At 44.2% G+C, this 20,338-nt stretch overlaps 1 protein-coding gene across 5 annotated transcripts in view; it reads left to right on the top strand.

Moving 5' to 3' along the window:
- Positions 1-20,338, top strand: part of MDGA1 (MAM domain containing glycosylphosphatidylinositol anchor 1) — a 253,690-nt gene that overhangs the window by 92,098 nt on the left and 141,254 nt on the right. For all 5 annotated transcript variants that reach the window (XR_014005922.1, XR_014005923.1, XM_081186380.1 and 2 more), the window contains exons 4-6: positions 3,081-3,277; positions 12,492-12,624; positions 19,982-20,251. Coding sequence is in view for 3 of the 5 variants with exons in the window: in XM_081186380.1 (XP_081042506.1) it covers positions 3,081-3,277; positions 12,492-12,624; positions 19,982-20,251 (600 nt within the window). In the remaining 2 variants the exon portion in view is untranslated. The remainder of the gene's footprint in view (positions 1-3,080; positions 3,278-12,491; positions 12,625-19,981; positions 20,252-20,338) is intronic.

Raw genomic sequence — 20,338 nt, 5'->3', positions numbered from 1 at the left:
CTTTATCATGTCAAAAAAATGAATGAGGGAATCAGGCCTGGAGATAATTGAGATTTACATCAGGTGAGTTATACTGTAGCCCAATTTGCGTTATCGTCTCTTGAAGCCCAGTAATGCTATTTCAGCTGTTTCATTGTCACTGATTCTTATTTTTATATTTTAGTTCATGGAACAAGGAAGAGGGCAGGCCCCGAAGCCCCATCCAAGTAGGAAATGCAGCAAGGAAGGGAATAGAAAGAGCAAAATGCAGAGGCTGCTCAGGGACAGAAATAGTGATGAGTCCAATGGGAAGCATATTTTCTCACTTGAATGGTGGATATGATCTCAAGGCACGGGGAAAATAAAATAACTGAAAGTTTAGCTACCGCACAAAGGTCTCGTTCTCCCATTAATATAAATGAGAGTCCCTCTGCACATTGTAGGGAATGTGTAGTTCTGAGCCATAACCATTCTGGGGAATTTAATCATCTTTCCAAATGAGTCTGCCGCCTCTATCTGGGGTCACAACAGGTTCTCACAAAAAGATTTGTAGAGGGAAGAGGGAGCCTTGGCACTTGGAATGAAAATAGGAGAGCGATATTAAAGGGTTTGACACAGAATAAGGAATTGGGGCAGTGCGGAGAGTTAGCAAACATCGGGCAAATCTCCTAACCAAGTGTTTCAGAAGGGGCTTTAATCTGGCTGTACATCTCTTTGTGTCTCTCCTCTCCTCTCTCTGTCTCTGTTGCCACCCAGCTAACAACTCTGTCCGTGTGTCTGAACTGCAGACCCATATTATCAGGCTAACGAATCTCAGCCTCCATTACAAACACTGTCTCTTCAAAACACGCGCCTCATTAAAATATGCAAATAGGCTGGTCCAAGCAAGTGTCTTGATGGGAAATGTCTGCTTTTAGCAGAAAGTCATCTCTCCCCTTGAAACCAGATTTTCCAGGCTTGTATATATCTAAATCAATTTCTTTGAACCCCAGTAGCGTAAAAGAGCTTGGTGGAAATGGTAGGGGCGGGGGGGGGGAAGCAGGCTCTGCTTTAATGGGTTCCGTAGGAACCAAACTCCATTATGCAAGCAATTTTTTTCTAACTAGTTTAATTTTGTAGATCCTTCACTTTAAAACAAAGGGACTGATTTTGGTCCACATCAATGTAAGACTGGGATCCACCAACTGAGTTCAATGGCTATCCCCTTCCCCCATCGGCGTTTCCAACTGTCTGAGAGAAGCAGCATATGAAACATGATGACAAGTTTCATTAATCTGATTTAGCCCTGTCTCTCCATATTAGTAGATCATTAAATGGAGCAGTAACATAGATGGATGGTAAGAATGATGGTGTTTGATTCAAGGGCTCCTTGGTTCTCTGCCTGCTTGATCTTGGAGATACCTTGGAAGAAGGAGGCTCATTAAACAAACCAGTGCCTTTAGTGGTATCACATTGTAGAGTTCTTCCTGCATGGTACCATTTCACAGTAAAAGTGGGCAGGGTTGCAATTTTGAATGTTTCCCCCGCAATGATTTCCCCAGAAATCTTATGCATGTAGAAAACTAACACATCAAGGAGAAAGGATCTTGCTCCTAAACTCTTCTCTGATTTTTGGATGTAAGAAGGTTTTTTAAAAAAGAAAGAAAAAAGAAAGAAATTGGGAGGTCATTTAGAAATTTAATTCCCTACCTGCAGTTGAACTACAAGCTACTTAAATTCTGTCAACTGGCACAAGTATAGGTATGGTGCTTAAAATATCAGAACATAGTTAAAAATATTACATCTGCAGGTTTCTTTTGCCATATGGTTTGTTAACAGTGAGGAAGCATAATGCAAAATTTATTTAAGGGGTTTGTGTGGCATGTCCCACCCACCCCCTTCCAGCTTACTGGAGCCAGGTTGTCTTGTATTAATTAATGATCAATCTGCCATGCGCAGATGGAAAAAAGGAGACAATCTAGAGAACAGAAGGAGGAGCCCTAATCTGAATGGGAGGCACTATCAGAGGAAGGGGGGGGATTAGAGAGGTGCTGGTGGAATGGCAGGAGAGAGAGAAAATGTGAGCAAACCTGGCCACATGGAGCTGCGGGGAGTGGTCTTTGTCCCCTTTAGAGAAGACACTGGACAGGCAGGGATGGGAAGATACAGTTAAGGAAGAAATGAAGTGTTGTTGCCTTAAGTTTATTTTTCCAGGGAAGGCAGGTTAAGCGCAGAAAAATAAAAATGCCATTCATTGCAAAATGTTCTGTGTCTATATGTGAATCTTCCAAATCCTAAATTTAAAAATTGGCCCGTAAGTTTAATGAGTGGGGCAAAAAACTATTTAACGGGGAACAAGAAAGAGGAGCAGAAGGCAGGCAATTTGTGTGCTTCCTTATGTTTTGCTTCTCATATTTTACATGATCAATATTGTATCACGTTCCTCTTTTCTGCCTGTAAAATGACCCTCCATCTCAGCAGTTTATTCTTCTCTTTCTCTGTCTCTCCCTCCTTCTTCCCGCCCACTCTTTAAGTTTATCCCATTCCTGAAATCGGCATTTTTAGGTGCTACATAGTTGTAAAGCAGATACCTAAGCCTCCTTAGGGAGGGCGCTAATTTGAGAACCCCAGGTATCCTGTGATGAGGGAGGCTAGTCCATTCTTACCAGGTCACCTGTGCTTCTCCTTACCACTGGTAAACTGGATTGTCTCTAGTATTAGGTGGATTGTTATTTATATACCGCTTGGTTGCAATAAAAGCTCTAAGTGGTAATTTTTTTGTATTGTAACCTGCCCTGGGATCTGTTATGATGATGGGAAGCCTATATATTTGCCACATAAATGGTTAATCTTATTCCTTGTCCGTCCGTCCCCAGTGCAGTAGCATTGAGTGATGAGTCACTGGTGTACATGCCTTCAGGTACCTATCAGGACAATCTTCTGTAGGAGCACCTGGAAGCCTACCAGCTGTTGTTGTTATTGGAGTGAATTGTGGTGGGGCTCTACAGGCCTTTCCTTTGTCCTGCCTTTCCTTCTTGGAGTTCTGTCTGACCAGCAAACCTTGGTGCATCCTGGCCTAAGCTGCGCTAATAGCTGCTGTGGGCTCCTTCCCTTCCTTGCAGATTTGGACGAGCCCATCCTCACTGTTCACCAGACCATCAGTGACGTACGCGGCAGTTTCTATCAGGAGAAAACAGTCTTCCTTCGCTGCACAGTCAACTCCAACCCACCTGCTCGCTTCATCTGGAGGCGGGGCTCCGAGACCCTTTCCCACAGCCAGGATAACGGAGTGGATATCTATGAGCCGTTATATACACAGGTGAGAGGGATGCTACCTGTTAAAAACAACAACACTTTGTGTTCTTGTTGAGACTTCTGTTTGCTACAGGGAACCAGACAGAGGCCCTTCTTGGTAGTGGCGCCCGCCCTGTGGAACGCCCTCCCATCAGATGTCAAAGAGATAAACAACTACCTGACATTCAGAAGACATCTTAAGGCAGCCCTGTTCAGGGAAGTTTTTAATATGTAATGCTGTACTGTTTTTAACACTGATTAGGAGCCGCCCAGAGTGGCTGGGGAAACTCAGCCAGATGGGCGGGGTATAAATAATAAATTATTATTATTATTATTATTATTATTATTATTATTATTATTATTATTATTATTATTATTATTATTATTATTATTTGCTTTGGGCTGCCAGCCTAGAGCCTGAGAGGAGGAGAGGTTTTATTATACTCCCAGGCCTCTCTCCCACTTCTAGCTCCTCAGCGGACAACTGTTGACACCACAGAGAGAAAAAGGTCTTGCCATGTTCTCTTCTTTCATCTGAAGGGTGGTGAAAGTGTAGTAGAGACAGGAAAGTGTACCAGAGATAGTGACTATAAATATGAAGACTGGGGGGGGGGAGTAGTGTTCCCCTCATCTCCCTCCCCCCCAAGGACTTGTTTACAATTTTCCCAAGAAACTGGAAATTTTGGGGAACACTGAGAGTCAGTCTACAGCATAATAATCCTGGCACATACAATACTCAAATCCAAGATGTGTTTCTGTGCTTAGAAGGTGCTGCCACCTTTCATGAGAGAAACGTGTGGGGCTTCTGTTGCTTGTAAAGTGCTGCTTCCCTTCTTCTGGTGACTTTTGGTCAAGTTTGGAGATACCAGAAGAAAGTATACTGCTTCTGCTGTCCTTTGGGCCTGGCCTCCCCCTTGCAGTTGACATCTTCACCTTTTCTCTCAAACAAGAGTGACACAGACATTGTGGTACATCCTGGGGAAAACATCCCTGCCCCGCTGGATGATAAGAAGCTCAGAAGGAGATAGAAACCTATCTCTGTGTAAATGATTGTGATGATGATGATGATAAGAAGTTCCTATTTCCACCAGGAAAGTTAAGAGCTCCATGAAGAAGGGCAATTCTTGCTGAGGACTGAAAAAGCACTAGGTTTGAAAGTGATCAGACCTATAGCACCATAAAGCAGCAAGCTGCTTTTTCCTAGGTTGCCTGTGCTTCGTGAATGCACTGCCTCTTTTGTTTTTTAAAAATGTTTGTCGTTGCTTGAAAATGCTGAAACATCTGGTGAGGAAGTACAATTTGAGAAGAGTTTGCAGGGTGAATGTGGTGTTTCTTCCGTGCTCAACAAAGAAAGGATCAAAACTCTCGAGATTTCCTGTGTGCTTTCTTTCCTTAAATCATTTATTAGTGGTTCTCTCTTCCTCTGAATTCCTGGATAGTTTTAGGGAGTTGTGGCTGTGCTGCCGAAAGCAGTCTGGGAAATGGTGCCTCCAGCCTTTCCTTTGTATGCACTACTATAGTTAATTTCAGAGCTTCTGCCGGGGAAACGACGTAAGAAGCACAAGGAAAATAACCTAGAAGGGAGAAAGGAAAGGGCAGTTCTTTTGGGAAAGCTTCATCCCACACATCTATCTGCCAACCTCAGGCTGGACTCTTGTGTGGATTCTGGCTGAGTTTGATTTTTCTGGTGTGCCCCAGGCAGCTTCTCAGTTAATATAGCCCAGTACATGGCTTATTAAAACTATCCTTCCTTGCATGCAGAGGAAGCAGGCAGCTAGATGAAAGAGAGACTTGCATGCCTTTGGATGTCAGGAAGAATGGATGCACAATGGATTCATGCCTATGATTTTTTAAAAATATACTTCCAGCACAGTATCCAGACAGGGAAGGCTTACACCAGACCTTGCAGTGAGATATGTGTGCCTCAGATGTGAATCTTAGGGGACACGCACAAGTTCTTTGCAGTTGCTACACAGGAAGCAAGGAAAATAGATGTGCAAAACACACATCCATTCTCACATTTGCCCTATGAAATCTGAAGATACCCTATGCAGACAACTCTGTTGATCTATTCTGGTAGATAAAAAATATGCTGTGGGTGAGTACTGGTGTTCTGAATAAGAGACCGTGGCAGTGTTTGGTAAGAAAACAAGTCATTAAAATATAATATCATTTCTTGTGTGTGTGCGTTGAGTGTGGGACCTTCATATCAGGGCTGGTTGTTCTTAAATGTGCTCAGAGACTGACTAGCTCGTCATGTGAAGACCTCCAGGTATAGAGCGGTATATCAATTCAATAAATAATAATAATAAATGATGTGAAGCTCCTCTGTTTGGATCATCAAACTCTTGGCAATGATTCTGTTGTTGGATTAAACAAGAAACAAAAAACTTCTGGGGGAGGTGGGCCATTTTAGTAAAGGAACCACAAACTAGAAGGACAGTGATGTGCTGTTATTCTTTTCGTACACTCATTTCTTGGTGATTCCACTTGCACTGGTCTAAAAAAAGTTTTAAAGGTGTGTTTTTTTAGGTGGCTCTGAGCATGGATTATACTGATGCTCAAAATGGGACACCCGGGAGTTGTTCTCCCCTATGCTATCTTCTGGCTGTTACTTGAAACTTGGCTGGCTTGCTTGCTCTGTAAACACGTCCCTGCCCTTCATCTGTTTCTTCGTAAGGCATATTGTGGACTTGGAAGACTTGGTAACATGGCTGCTGGAGAGAGAGTGTGTTTGTTTTTAAATTGCTATTTTCATCCAAATAGACAAAAAAGAAGTATTAGTATGGATATAGATATGCACACATACGTACACAATTCTTTCTTTCTTTCCTTCTTTCACCCTGAGGTACCTTTAGTCATATCTTTGTAAAAGTGCCATGGATACCAACACAAAATTTTAAAAAGAGCTGACGGTTCTCTGTACTGTCAACAAAAAAGCACTGTGCATACATATATAAAATCCATATTCCCATGCCATGGTGTAGCTTACATAGCCAAATCGAACGTAACAGTTATAACTGCATATAAGGGAGCAACTGTAGCCCCCAATCTGTGTTCCTGGAGAGAGTAAGGATTGGACAGAGGTTTCCCTCTGCCAGTGATGGTGTTGGGTCTTCCACTGCTGTGGCCACTGGAAGCTCAGGCAGTTGTGAAGTTACCAGTGGTGGGATTCCTGCCAGCATTAGTCAGCCCAAGCCCCTATAGTAGGGTGTTAAAAGGGCAGGGTAGGGGTGGAGCAGGTCTAGCACTGGAACTCCCAGATCCTCAGCCATTCTCAGAAGAGGGCTTTTTGCTGTGCCAGCCTGGAGCTGTTAGAACAAAAAACAACCATCAGGAAAACCACAAACTAAACCAGAGATTAATCCATTTATAACATGAATCAATCAACAGTCTCTCATCTATAATAATAATAATAATAATAATAATAATAATAATAATACCCCACCCAACTGACTGAGTTGCCCCAGCCACTCTGGGTGGCTTCCAACAAATCAATATAATAGGCTCATAACAACTCATCTCTCTGCTTTATCATATAGCCTCTAACACCTGCTTGCTTATACCATAATAGTTATTTTTTGCACTTCCAATATTGAACAAAACTTATCCCACTGTTCCGGTGACTCATTTTTGCATAATCCATCCTTCCCAAAATATTTTAAAACAGGAACTCTTTAACGTCACTGTTCTATGCCAGGTATTACTTTCACATTCTTTTACAGGTGGTAATTATAATTTTTTCTTCCATATTTTATCCATTAAAATTGATGTTGGCAATATTTTTCTCCTTTAAAACTTCATACCGAAACTTCCAGTTTTGCCAACTGAAGAATCATTGGCTCATAGTTACCTTATACCCACTTATATTCTAAATAGTTATAACTGACCAATTTTTTAATATATTTGCACAACCACCAAATACGTCAAAAGCCTGCAAAGTGTTGACAACCCCATCCTCACCATGCATTTGAACCATTATTCTACCACTTTATAAGTCATGATTCTGCCAAAGAGTTCGGGAAAATGTAGTTTGTTAAGGCTGTTGAGGGTTGTTAGGAGACCCCCATTCCCCTCACAGAGCTACAGTTCCCAGAATATTTGAACAGTCAATTCCTTTTCCTAAGGAACTCTGGGACTTATAGCTTGGTGAGGGGAATAGGAGTATCCTAAAACTCTCACCACTCTTAAAAACTACATTTTTTTCAGGACTCTTTAGGGGAAATCATGACTGTTAAAGTGGTATAATTGTGATGTAAATGTATGGAGCAGATGTGGCCATCTTGCCCAACATGATACCCAGGGCTTTTGCAACTGGAACTTGCTGGAACTCAGTTCTGGCTCAGTTCTGGTGGGTGCCATTGCCATTATAAGAGAACAAGGAAGGTGTTCATGGTGATTTCTGGCGCCTCTTTTTCTAGAAAAAGAGCACTGATGCATTTGATAATGTATTCATTTTGTTTGTAATCTCAAAGGTGCAAAATACAGTAAGTACAACAATTTACAGGTATTTTCTCTTGTAGCTACACCCCAAGAATGTATAGGATCATTCCTACAAACCTTTTTGCATATTATTAATTACAGTTATCTTGTTTGGACATATTTCTCTTTACAACGACTCACAAATGGGCATCTGGATACCGTACACAATTACCGTATTTTTCGCCCTATAGGACGCACCGGCCCATAGGACGCACCAAGTTTTTTGGGGGGGAAATCAAGGGAAAAAAATTTATTTCCCCCCCCCAGGTTTGCGCAGCCATCCCCAAGCTAGAAGAGAGAGACAGAGCGCTCCATCTCCCTCTTCTGCCTTCAGGGACAGCATCTCTAGCCTCCGTGGGGCAGCGGCTTGCCCCGCTGTCCCCCGAGCTTGTGGGGCTGGCGGGGGGAGAAGCAAGCTTGCTCCCCCCCAGCCTTCAGATCAGGTCAGGGAATAGCGGGGTGGCGGCGCTGCGCCTCCCTGCTATCCCCCGAGCTTATGGGCTGCAGGCTGCTGCCTGCAAGCCTTGCGACCCCGCAGGACCTCGCGCCGGGATCCGGGGGGTGGCACGGAGCTGCAGGAAGCCCTGGAGCGCAGGCAGCTCCACGCCACCCTCCGGAGCTCCGCGCAGCTTCGCGCCAGGATCGGGAAGGTGGCGCGGAGCTGTAAGAAGCCCTGGAGCACAGGCAGCTCCGCGCCACCCTCCGGAGCCCCGCGCAGCTTCGCGCCGGGATCGGGAGGGTGGCACAGAGGTGCCTGTGCTCCAGGGCTTCTTGCAGCTCCGCGCCACCCTCCGGAGCCCCGCGCAGCTTCGCGCCGGGATCGAGAGGGTGGCGCGGAGCTGCAAGAAGCCCTGGAGCGCAGGCACGCTCCGCGCCACCCTCCGGAGCCCCGCGCAGCTTCGCGCCGGGATCGGGAGGGTGGCACGGAGGTGCCTGTGCTCCAGGGCTTCTTGCAGCTCCACGCCACCCTCCGGAGCCCCGCGCAGCTTCGCGCCGGGATCGGGAGGGTGGCGCGGAGCTGCAAGAAGCCCTGGAGCGCAGGCAGTTCCGCGCCACACTCCAGAGCCCTGCGCAGCTTCGCGCCGGGATCGGGAGGGTGGCGCGGAGCTGCAAGAAGCCCTGGAGCACAGGCAGCTCCCCGCCACCCTCCAGAGCCCTGCGCAGCTTCGCGCCGGGATCGGGAGGGTGGCGCGGAGCTGCAAGAAGCCCTGGAGCGCAGGCAGCTCCGCGCCGCCCTCCGGAGCCCCGCGCAGCTTCGCGCCGGGATCGGGAGGGTGGCGCGGAGCTGCAAGAAGCCCTGGAGCGCAGGCAGCTCCGCGCCACCCTCCAGAGCCCCGCGCAGCTTCGCGCCGGGATCGGGAGGGTGGCGCGGAGCTGCAAGAAGCCCTGGAGCGCAGGCAGCTCCGCGCTGCCCTCCGGAGCCCCGCGCAGCTTCGCGCCGGGATCGGGAGGGTGGCGCAGAGCTGCAAGAAGCCCTGGAGCGCAGGGACGCTCCGCGCCACCCTCCGGAGCCCCGCGCAGCTTCGCGCCGGGATCGGGAGGGTGGCGCGGAGCTGCAAGAAGCCCTGGAGCGCAGGCAGCTCCGCGCCGCCCTCCGGAGCCCCGCGCAGCTTCGCGCCGGGATCGGGAGGGTGGCGCGGAGCTGCAAGAAGCCCGGGAAAGCCTGCATTCGCCCCATAGGACGCACACACATTTCCCCTTCATTTTTGGAGGGGAAAAAGTGCGTCCTATAGGGCGAAAAATACGGTAAATCTGTTGCTTCAACCACCTTTTACAAAAATAAATTCTGCTTAGTCCTTTCTGCTTCCAGAAATTATAGTACATTCTACCTTGCTCAAAACAGTTCATAGAATAGAAGGATGGATTCATTGATTCTATTTGCAACAAGAGGAAGTCTGGATGATCTTCTGGTTAGTTCCTGTCCTAGAAACCTTATTTCACATAACCACTATAAATAACTGTATGATAGCATAGCAACTATCACATTCCATTGACTAGCCAAGTTTGATGACCTATGACAGGAGCATATCTGAACCAGCAGTTTCATAGGATCAGGTAACTAGGAAATACAAACACTGTGTTAAGTTTATACTATTGTATGGCTAAGATGAGACAGAAAAGTTTGTGTGCACAATGTCACACTCATCTGTATGCCTTCTGCCATCTCAGCTTCGTGACTGCATACGGGTCTTTAAAATGAAGCTTAGACAGTTGGTTACATTAACAAGTGGAGTAAAGTGAATTGTAGACTTAATAGTTTAGGCTTTACAGTCCCTGGTTCTACACATTTACTCAACGTTTACTGATCAATAAATCGGACGCATACGAACCCTGCATAAATCACTTGTTGACAGGCAGGCTGTAAATGCCATTGTTCATGCCGCTTAGCAACCATTCTCCAGGGAGGTGTTTTTCACAGGGGTATTGGTCTCCTAGGTATTTATTTTACTCATCCAGTTCATGTATTACACATTCCATTGCATACTGTTATGTGAACATCATGTTCTGAGCTGTATAAGCTCTAGTGAATTTGTAGTAGAATCATAGGACATCTAGTCCAACCTTCTGCAATGCAGGTATCTTTTGCCTAGTGTGGGGCTCAATCCAATGACCCTGAGATCAAGAGTCTCATACTCTTACCAACTGAGCTATCCAAAGTGGCTTTATATGTGATCGGTCTCATGAAAGACATTCTCTAAAACAGAATTTCTTGAAGCAAAAAGGCAAGTGGGAACCTAACACAAGCAGTGCAACGTTGCTGAGAGCTCCCAATTAGTATGCTGCTTGACCAAACTGTTGACATATCCAATGCTGCATGCCTAACTTGGCATGGCAGCCTCTGGAAAGTCCTTTGGAAAGATCTTCTAAATGGAAACAGGAGGTCAAGAGGACTGATAAGTTATGGAAAACCATACATTGCAGGAGGAAAGAAAGAAAGAAAGAATCATCATAAACTAGTGGGGCATTTTTTTAATGATCCAAAAATCAAAATGGAAACTTTGACAAGATAGCACTAAGTGCAGATTATTAAGAAGGACTCTATTGGTGGTGCAGAAGAGTAAGGGCAAGAAATAAGGAACTCATTTTGTAGACTAATGAAATTCATTTCATATGATATAGGTGGACCTTAGCAATATAGTTTATTGTCCCTCAGCTGTCAAGTGACATGAAGAAAAAGATAGCCTTGTTCAGTTTTCTGCTTAAAGCAAAAGGGAAAGTCTGTTCCCCCCAGCCCTGTCAAAGGCCCTATTTAAAGCTGTTATGTCCTAAATGAATCATCCTAGAATTCTGTATCCGCTTTTCTAGGAATAAGTTCCACAGCACTCAGTTAGACTTACTTCGGATCACACATATATAGGATTCCATTTTTGTTCTGGGCTTTTGTTCTGTGGACCCACCTCAAACTGCTGGTTTGTGGGGGGGGGGGTTACCCACCAGATCAGAATAGTTTCCTGGTAAAGACTGGTGGGGGGGAAATGTTATCCCCCCCCCAGCAAGGATCCTGTTTCCCAAAGGGTCATTGGTAGGGAGTTGGCTTTTGCCACACACACACCGGGGATTTTGAGGGACACAACCTATTCTCTCTGGGAGAGAATTGTTTCAACTGACTGCCTAGGGGAAGACACAGATCTACATAAAAAACCGTTTGTAATATTCACCTCAACATTCTTCCAAATCACTGTGATTGGAGAGAACTCAGGGTGTTTCCCTAGGCAGCTTGGTTTCACTTTAAAAAAAATGCAATAGTTGCTTTAATCAGGGGAGAAAAATAGGGTTGTTTTTAAATGCAGCATTTTTGGTGCCCCTGAATCCACAGAATGATTCGGAGCATTAAGGGAATCCCTGATACAATGTGAAGACCTCAGGAGAATAACTCCTGTTCACCTAGTAATTTGTGAAGTACGCTGAGCTAATGCACACTCCTACTATTTGCATATTCAAGGTTTGTTGAAGTAATGGATTATCAAATATGTGAATGAAACATTTTGGAAACCTTTTAGAGTGTAAGTTCAAAAGGCAGAATATGCTGGCCATTTCCAAATATTCAAAGGCATTCCAGGAAAATGAGAGGAACAGCTGTTTGCCCTAGCTGGTGAATAAAGGACAAGAAGCGCTGATATTTAAACTACAGGGCAGCTGAGCATTCGGAATAAGCTGCCTGGAGAGTGAAATCTCCTTCCCTGGAAGACTGGACACACATCTGTCAATGATATTCTGCATATAAGATCAATTGTTTTGGGAAAGAGAGTTGCAGGAGATGTATTGACTCATAATATTGCCATCCCATCTTCCTTTTGTGGCACTCAATGTAGTGTACGTAGGATTCCCATGTGATTTCCCTCTTGGCCATGCCCTGACCAGAATCAAAGTTGCATAAGTTGCAGCAATGTTATGGCATCACACATCTACAAACTGTGCCCTGTACTTTGTAGGTTTATGGCCCAGCAGTTACGGTGGGGGGGAAAGGGTTTGGGGGATTTCCATTGGTGAAATTGGGAGGTTTGTTTTTAGAACTGAAGAAGGAAGGAAGGGTTAAATGTTGCCACTCTGTGTGCTGTAATTCTCCCCTCAGCCTCAAAAATAATCTCCTGTGTTGCGCTTAGGCATAGAGGAAATTGGACAGGACTGTTTGCATGTACAAACCAATCCTAACATTCTTTGATGGAAACAGTCTGGGTCATATTAAAGTCTGACAATCTTCCCTCCCTCTCTCCCTCCCTCTTCCCCTCCCTCTTCCTGTTTCCCTCCAAATCCAGGGAGAAACCAAAGTCCTGAAGCTGAAAAATCTGCGACCCCAAGACTATGCCAGTTACACATGTCAGGTGTCTGTTAGAAATGTTTGTGGCATTCCTGACAAGTCAATCACCTTTGAACTTACAAACACAACAGGTAAGTAAGAGACCTCCAATGGGTAATGTCAATAGGAAATGTGTCAGCATATGAGTCCCACCCATTAAGATCAGCAGCAGAGGCTTTGCTGGCAGGAGGGAAGGAGGGATATTTGAGCAGGAACTTACATTTTTTACTGTGAATTGGGGGAATCTTCCTACAACTGATTCTAAGTTCACATTTCCACATGTTTGCCCTTATAAGACTTCTTTAAAGTGTGTTTATGAGACAAAATGTTACACCAGAAGGGGCTGTGGGACAGATCAAATCATACACGATATTGCTTTTCCTTCAGCTCTACTCCAATATGGGAAATGAATCTGTTTGGGAGGAAAGTGCTGGGGGATTGCAGGGAAATAAGCTTTGCAGGGAGATAATACTTTGGGCCAACATCTCCTTCCCACTTCTCCAACACTTTTGCTTTTAAAGCCCAACCATCCTGCTGCTGCTCTATATACCGTATGTTTGGTGTATGACTAAAGGTTCTGTCGCTGTCATTGAGGTCTTTCTTAATGTTAGAGCCTTCAGTCCCTTTTGCAAGGATGTCTGACTGGAGAATGGAGAATAGGCAGTGCAACTCCAAAGGCACACATGCCTTTGATTTGAAACAGAGAGAATCCTGTTTGACTTGAACATTGCTATTATTCTTAAGAAGTATATGTAAAAACACCATAAAAAATTGTCTTTAAATATCTACTTCCCCCACTTCTACCACCACTGCAATTTCTCATGACTGCATTCAGGAAAGGTCCTTTTGTCCTCACGGACTCTTTGCCCTCATGAATTTTGTAATGGTGCCTATGACCTGTGAATAGGGGCCAGGGAGAAAAAATAAATTCAGTTCACATTGAAAGGCAAACGTACCTACCAGTAATTCGTGCTTTCCGAAACAATACACAAACCAAAACATGGTCATCTTTTGAAATTCCCACTTCTCCGAATTTTGCAATGTCTACTTCTCCAGTGAAGTTATGTGTAAAAAAATATATATGCATCTACTGGGATTAAGGGTGCTTCTAAATTCACATAATAGTGAAAATAACATACAAAAGCGCATTATATTACAGGAAATCGCCTTAGAAAAAACTTGTTATTGGGAAAATTACATGCAAACATGTACATTAAGAGAAATTCGCACAAAAATGCTGGTGACTTTTCATGATGACTTTTTCAAAAACAATTTGCAAAGTGGTGTGGAGTACTGACTTTGAGTGTCATGGTTGTCACTCAGACCATGATGACAGATGCTCTTACTTGATATTAAGGAAGAGAACTTTACTGAGGCTGATTTAACAGGCAAAGAGTCACAGCAGCCTCAAAACTTGGACTAGGAAATGGGAACAGCATGACTAGCTGGGCTAGAAGAAGAAGAAGCACATTTTGAAGGAGTCCAAAATCAGGGCAAGGAGTTAAGAACTGCATAGAAGCAACCGAGTTGTTTAAATAGATTGACACACTCACCTGCCAAGTTTCAAAGGTGAGGTAAGCTTCCTTGGGATACTCCTGTGCCTTGAGGAAATGTCAAGTGTGCACATGTGCACTGCATCAAGGATAATGGGTCTATTACTAGTAGTGGTTCTGGATGACCAGGCTGTGCCCATCCGATGCCCTGGACCCCATTGATGCTGTCCCTTCCCCAGGAGGGAAGAAGGCAAGATTCCCACCTCTCCATCCAGAGCTGCAGATTCTGGGAGAAGGGAGTACTTGCCTTCTGCAGCCTCTGTTCTCTGCTCTCAGCCCCCCCCCCCCGCGCAAATTTCATCCTCTTCTTTGTCCCCCCCCTTGTTTGTCATAGCCTGCCAATCCAAGCGTGAGCCCAATAATACCTTGGGTCTCTTTACATTAAGAAGAGAAATATAAGAAACCAAAATGGACATATTTGGCCATCCCTATCTGTGGGATGATCTTATGTATACAAAACATGTGTTCTACCAGTGAACTGTGACCCTTGAGGAATAAATTAATAGCATAAGGCTTTAGGACAGCTAGCAAGATTTTAGGAGCAATACTAGATAACAAATTGAGCATGACTTTAACGAGACAATGATTTAGCCAGAGAGTTGAAAAGCCTAATTCCAGCATGTATATATTTTTAAGGCATCCTATTTAAGACATAGATGGTAGTCACGATACTACTCTGCCCAGTAACGGTTAGACACCCCCCGCCAATGCATCATGTTCCCTCCCAAGTCTTTTTGTCCAGAAGAGTGTTAACAGAAAGTAAAGGATTCGTAGATGGGGAGTGGAAAAGCAGGAGAGAGACTTAGAAAGCAAGCCAGGAAAGCTAGTGCAGAGTAATGGCTAAGAGATTGAACTGTGAACCTGGCACTTCCTAGGCAACTCTAATAGCTGAACATTAGAAAGATCTTCCTAGCTGTAAGAGTACTTCGCTGGGGAATGAGCCGCCTGGGAAGTTTCTTCCTCAAAGGGGTCAAGCTAAGCTTGGCCAGACGTTGTAACTTCAAGGCTACAGGACTCCTTTTCATAGCATACATTTATCTAGAGAAACCACCACCTTTTTGTTCTGTACTTTCACTCACTAAACCATTAGAATCAGTGTTGCCTCCATAACCTGGGGTGGGGGGGAGAGAGATGCGGAAATCACCTGTTATTGCCCTGCTTGGGAATACGAAAGAGAGTCTTAAGGGTTGACTGAGCTCTAAAAGAAGTTTGCCCCTTCATCCTTCCCCCTTGTATTCTTTTATTAATGGCTTTACAATTATGAGGCGTCAGGGGCCAGCTACAGGACTGTTGTCAGCCCAGAACCCTGCATTTTAGGTACCATTGCTGCGGGTGGAGGAAATTAAGGGTGCTGTGTGTGTCCCCCTTGATTTCAGATAGGATAAGCAGCACAGCTAGTGAATTCTCCCGCAGTTAGACTGCAGCAAATTGGACTTCAAAGGGAATTGAAAGTGACTCTTGCTTGTGTTGCCCCCCTCCCTTTCCACGACAGACTTCGCCAGCAAGTTTTCTGAGCCGAGAACAAAAGGAATCGCCACAGGTTACAAATAAATGAGATTCATCTGCTGCATAACAATGACTGCATATTGTTAGCCTCCATCCGCTAGCAAGGGAAGGATGTGAATGGAGGTGGGCCCCAAAGCTGGTTTCGGATTTTGCGCTGTCTAGCCAGAGCTCTTTTGCCTGAAGAGGTGCTGCTGGCACTTTTACAAGGTGCAGGTGGCAGTTTTACAGGCACTTTCCCTCCCGGTCATACATATAAACAAGCTGCCCCAAGGCACCGCCGGTACCATCAGGTCACATTTTCTGACATTACCGAGAAAGATAAAATAAAATGTTGTTGCTCAGCAGGATTTTAGCTATTAAGGCTGAGAAACCGACATAAAATAAAAAGTATAATTTTGAATTGTTGTCTAAACCAGAGCTTCAGAGACACCCCCCCCCACTCCATTGCAGGGCACGTTATGTTGAGAAAAATGCTACTTTGGAGGCTCTTCAAGGGCAACAACTTACGTCTTTTCCTATAGGATGAACTGCATCCTGATTGATCCATGTTGGTTTTCAGAAATGAAGACTATCTGTAGCCCATAGGTGTGAAAGAATTATTTTATTTGCAGTGAGGAAAATAAGAGAACTATAAATTCAGCGAAATGCAGGAGAAATCCCACACTTGTGATTATTACAGGTTATTTATTATTTAATTATTTGTTCAATTTGTATCCCAACCTTCATCCAAAGATCGCAAGGAAACTCACAACATAAAAATACAAAATGAAAAGATGCTGGGGGCCAACGAGAAGAGAAAATCCTCGGTTTAAGATGCCATCATTTGGTCATGAATTTGGGTAGATGTTCTCCCTATACTTTATGAAGGCTTTTAGAAAATATTAGTAACTCACCAGTTATATTCTCACATTCCAGGGTTGCGTCAAATGTCCATCTGCCATACACAAAGATACAGATGGTACTGGTTGTTCAGTGTCATACAAATTGATAAATGAAGGGCATTTTCGTTTACATGTAAAATCAATGCACAGCTGAAAGATAAATCTGTGAGCCTCTTCTAAGTGGTCCATTATCCTCTGATCACTATTCAGAAAAGTCATATCTGAACAGGAGTTCGTAGAAACGGTGCTGTGTACCACACCTAACAAAAACCATCCATAATTTCAAATGAGGTACAGATGTGTTCAAAGCCCCATTATAACCACCTTCCTTTCCACAAGCAAAACAGATCCTGTTCATTCAGCTTCTTCTCTTAGAATTTTCTTTCTAGACTCTTTAGCATCCTTGAAGCTCTCCTAGGGTCATCCAGGTCTATCTCTGTGGTGCTGATTTGAGGACGTCTTTGTCATTGCATGGACCAATGACATATGGATTCACACCATCTTTTAAAACCTAAAAACTTTAACAGGATTGGAAAACAAAAGAATTAAGCACAACACCTCAGCTATGGTGTAGAGTGGCACCATAACTTATTTATTCTTTGACATACGTATTGTGTTAATACAACATAAAGTGATGTTGGCCTTTCAAACTGCAAGGCCACATGGTTGCTTCATGTCGAGTTTGTTATCCACAATAATCCCTAAATCTTCCTGAGAAATGCTGCTGCTACCTAAGATTATTTTAATATTTTTAATATTTAATTATTTTAATATTTTTTGGGAAGCCACCCAGAGTGGCTGGGGAAGCCCAGCCAGATGGGCGGGGTATAAATAATAAAATAATTATTATTATTATTATTATTATTATTATTATTATTATTATTATTATTATTATTATTATACTCACTCAAGCCTCTACGTACTCAAGCTTTAGGGCCCTCTTCTTGTGTAGAAAGGAATAGGGACCTTTGTAAGTAGAAGAGAGTATGAAGTTCCCTGATAAATATCAAGAGCCTCCTCAACAGAGGAAACTAAGACTCTTATGGCCCCATCAAAGATGAACAAATTCGATATGGCATAACCTTTTGTAGACCAAAGTCCACTTCATCAGATACATGGTAATAGTAAATTGGCAGGCTTTTATACACCTGGTAGTGGGAAAATGTACAAGAGTAGGGTCAGAGTGAAACAAAATGCAAAAAGAACAGCTTCAATGGCAATTACCTAAAAGCAAAATAATTAGTGAACCGTTTACAAGGTAGTGCCTTCTGTGTTTTGGACTTGAGCCTTCTCCTGCTTCTAGCTTCACACACATCCCCATCCTAGATTTGAGTACATCTAGGAGTGAGCAAATCCCCACCCCATTTTGCTCCCCCACCTATGAGCAACAAAATGAGAGGCATCTCTGCAAATTTACACAGAGGGAAGAATTTGCATGTGCTTGTTGCTGGAGCGCCTCTCGGTTGCCACTGAATGAAAGCCATAATTCCCCTCCCTCCTTTCCTCCCAAAAATTGGCTGTTGGGAGTGGAGTCTCAGTGGTGGTGAGTGCATGTACATTTCACACCACTCTCCAGATATATCAGGGCCCCACTGGAGCTCAGCTTGGAGTGGTTCTCAAATGATAACATTTGTCTCACTACTAGGTACATCCAGTTTTAATATAATGCCTTGAATACTAAGTGAGTTGAAAGAAATTGGGGGCACTTCACTTGAGTGAATCTGCATATTTGGCCAGTAAATGGGGAGCACTGCTTTCTGAAGCACTGAGGTAGAACAATCAGTCTGGATGTGGAAAAAGAGAGCAGCTCTGAAATATATATGTTGCTGCCCTTTTATTGAGAGAACAACCCTCTCACTTTCTGTTTGCGTGAGCTGTAACTCAGAAATTCAAGGCAGTCTCAGCACAGCTCATTAACACAGGGTCCAAGGAGAAGAGATGGCAGAAATAATGATGTCGTTAAATCAAGCTTTATGAATATGTAACAACACCTTATTTTGCATTATTACGATTGTTACTTAAAACATGCTCTCAGCCTTTGTACCTCTGACTGGTGCTTTCTGAGCTCTGTTTGGAGTCTCTGACGGTGCTGACAAGCTTTAAAGGGGCTTTAAAGGGCCTTTGAGAGATTAGACAGAAAAAACATAGAGAAATGCCTTTTGGATCTGTGTCTGGGGATGTGGGAGGGGGGAATTAATCAGAAGGGTTGAGGTTAAGCATTCTAAAGGAGAGGAGCTGCCCATTCATAATGTGACTCCTTGCATAAAGGAGAAGGCTCAAGGATTTGTGAATGAGGTTAGAGTTGAGTGTTTGATATGTACACAGGGCAAGGAAATGGGTTAGCACCAATTGCTAGGGGTGGCATTAACAAACTAAAGGAGTTTTGCTCTTTTGTTGTTAAGGCCTGAGCTTGTGGGAATTAAATCCATAAGGAAAAATCTTTTGACATCAGGAGTCTGCTTTGAGAAATAAAATGAGATATGGGGATTTGGAAAAGACCGTTTTGCCACAAAATGTGATCGGATGCTTCTAATGTCCTCCCTTCGCCCAGAGAGGGCAAAAGCATGACAGCAGAGGCAGCCATGGTTTAGCATGTGCAGCCTTTGTCTGTCCATCAGAAAAGAACTGCTACTTTACTCGACAAACCATTTGCACTGTCTCTGTATACATCCCCGAGAAGCCAGCAGTGAATTACTGTTGGATATTCTAGCAGTAATTTAACACTGAACTACTGCTGGATTGGTGTGAATTCTACAGTGGAATTCTGTATTAAGGAATAGTGCTGGGTGAGATTTCTGGGGCTTCCCACAGATAGATTTAACCAGCAAGGAGTGTTTCTAGGAGGTGGGCAGGGGACATTCTTCTCCAGCTCAGCAGGCTTTCCAAGCCCCCAAACTTTGCTTAGTGCCTAGAAAGCACCATGGTCCCATCCTGAAGTTGTAGCCTTGAGATGTAGTGATGACTACTAACCTGGCTGGATTTAAAAGAGGATTAGATAAATTCATGGAGGATAAGGCAATGAACGGCAGCTAGCCCTTTCCAAGAATGCCTCTGAATGCCAGTTGTTGGAAATCACAAGTGGGAATAGTGCTGTTGTGCTCAAGTCCTGCTTGTGGAATTCCTGTAGGCCTCCGGTGATAACAGGATTCTGGCCCAGATGGACAATTAACCTGATGCAGCAGCCTCTTACATTACTAAGGAGAGACAAGAGAAGCTGGAAGCTGTCCTGCAGTTACAAGAGGGTGATCTGCCTGTTCTGGAAATTGATTGCATAAATATAATTGAATCTTTTGGGATGAGATATACCTTCATATTTAATCCAGATAAGATGGAACTGCATTCTTAGAATCACATATTTGAGAAATACTGCCTTCTGACATGTCATCTTTAGCCCAGATTTTCCCTATAAATGAAAGAGAAAAAAACCCAAGTGTCCTCCTTTGGTAAATAAAGCAAACTACACCGGCACAATTAACCTTCGCCTCTCTCTCTCTCTCTCTCACTTCCAGCTCCACCAGCCCTGAAGTTGTCTGTCAATGAGACCTTGGTGGTGAACCCGGGAGATAATGTCACCATTCAGTGTCTGTTGACTGGTGGGGACCCTTTGCCCCAGGTCGTCTGGTCCCACTCACCTGGCCCTATGCCCCGCAACAGCCTTATCCAAGGGGGAAACCTCACCATCTGGAGCATCCGTGCAGAAGATTCAGGGTATTACAACTGCACGGCCATCAACAACGTGGGGAATCCAGCCAAGAAGACAGTGAACCTTTTGGTGCGATGTACGTGTTTTAGCGGGCTTAGCTGAACACTGGCTCTAGTGCACGCCCAGTGCACGCAAACACACACGCACATGCTGCTTGATTGTA

Source organism: Podarcis bocagei, assembly GCF_964188305.1.
Source record: "Podarcis bocagei genome assembly, chromosome: 3".
NCBI lineage: Eukaryota > Metazoa > Chordata > Lepidosauria > Squamata > Lacertidae > Podarcis > Podarcis bocagei.
This window is presented reverse-complemented; position numbering and strand designations above follow the sequence as displayed.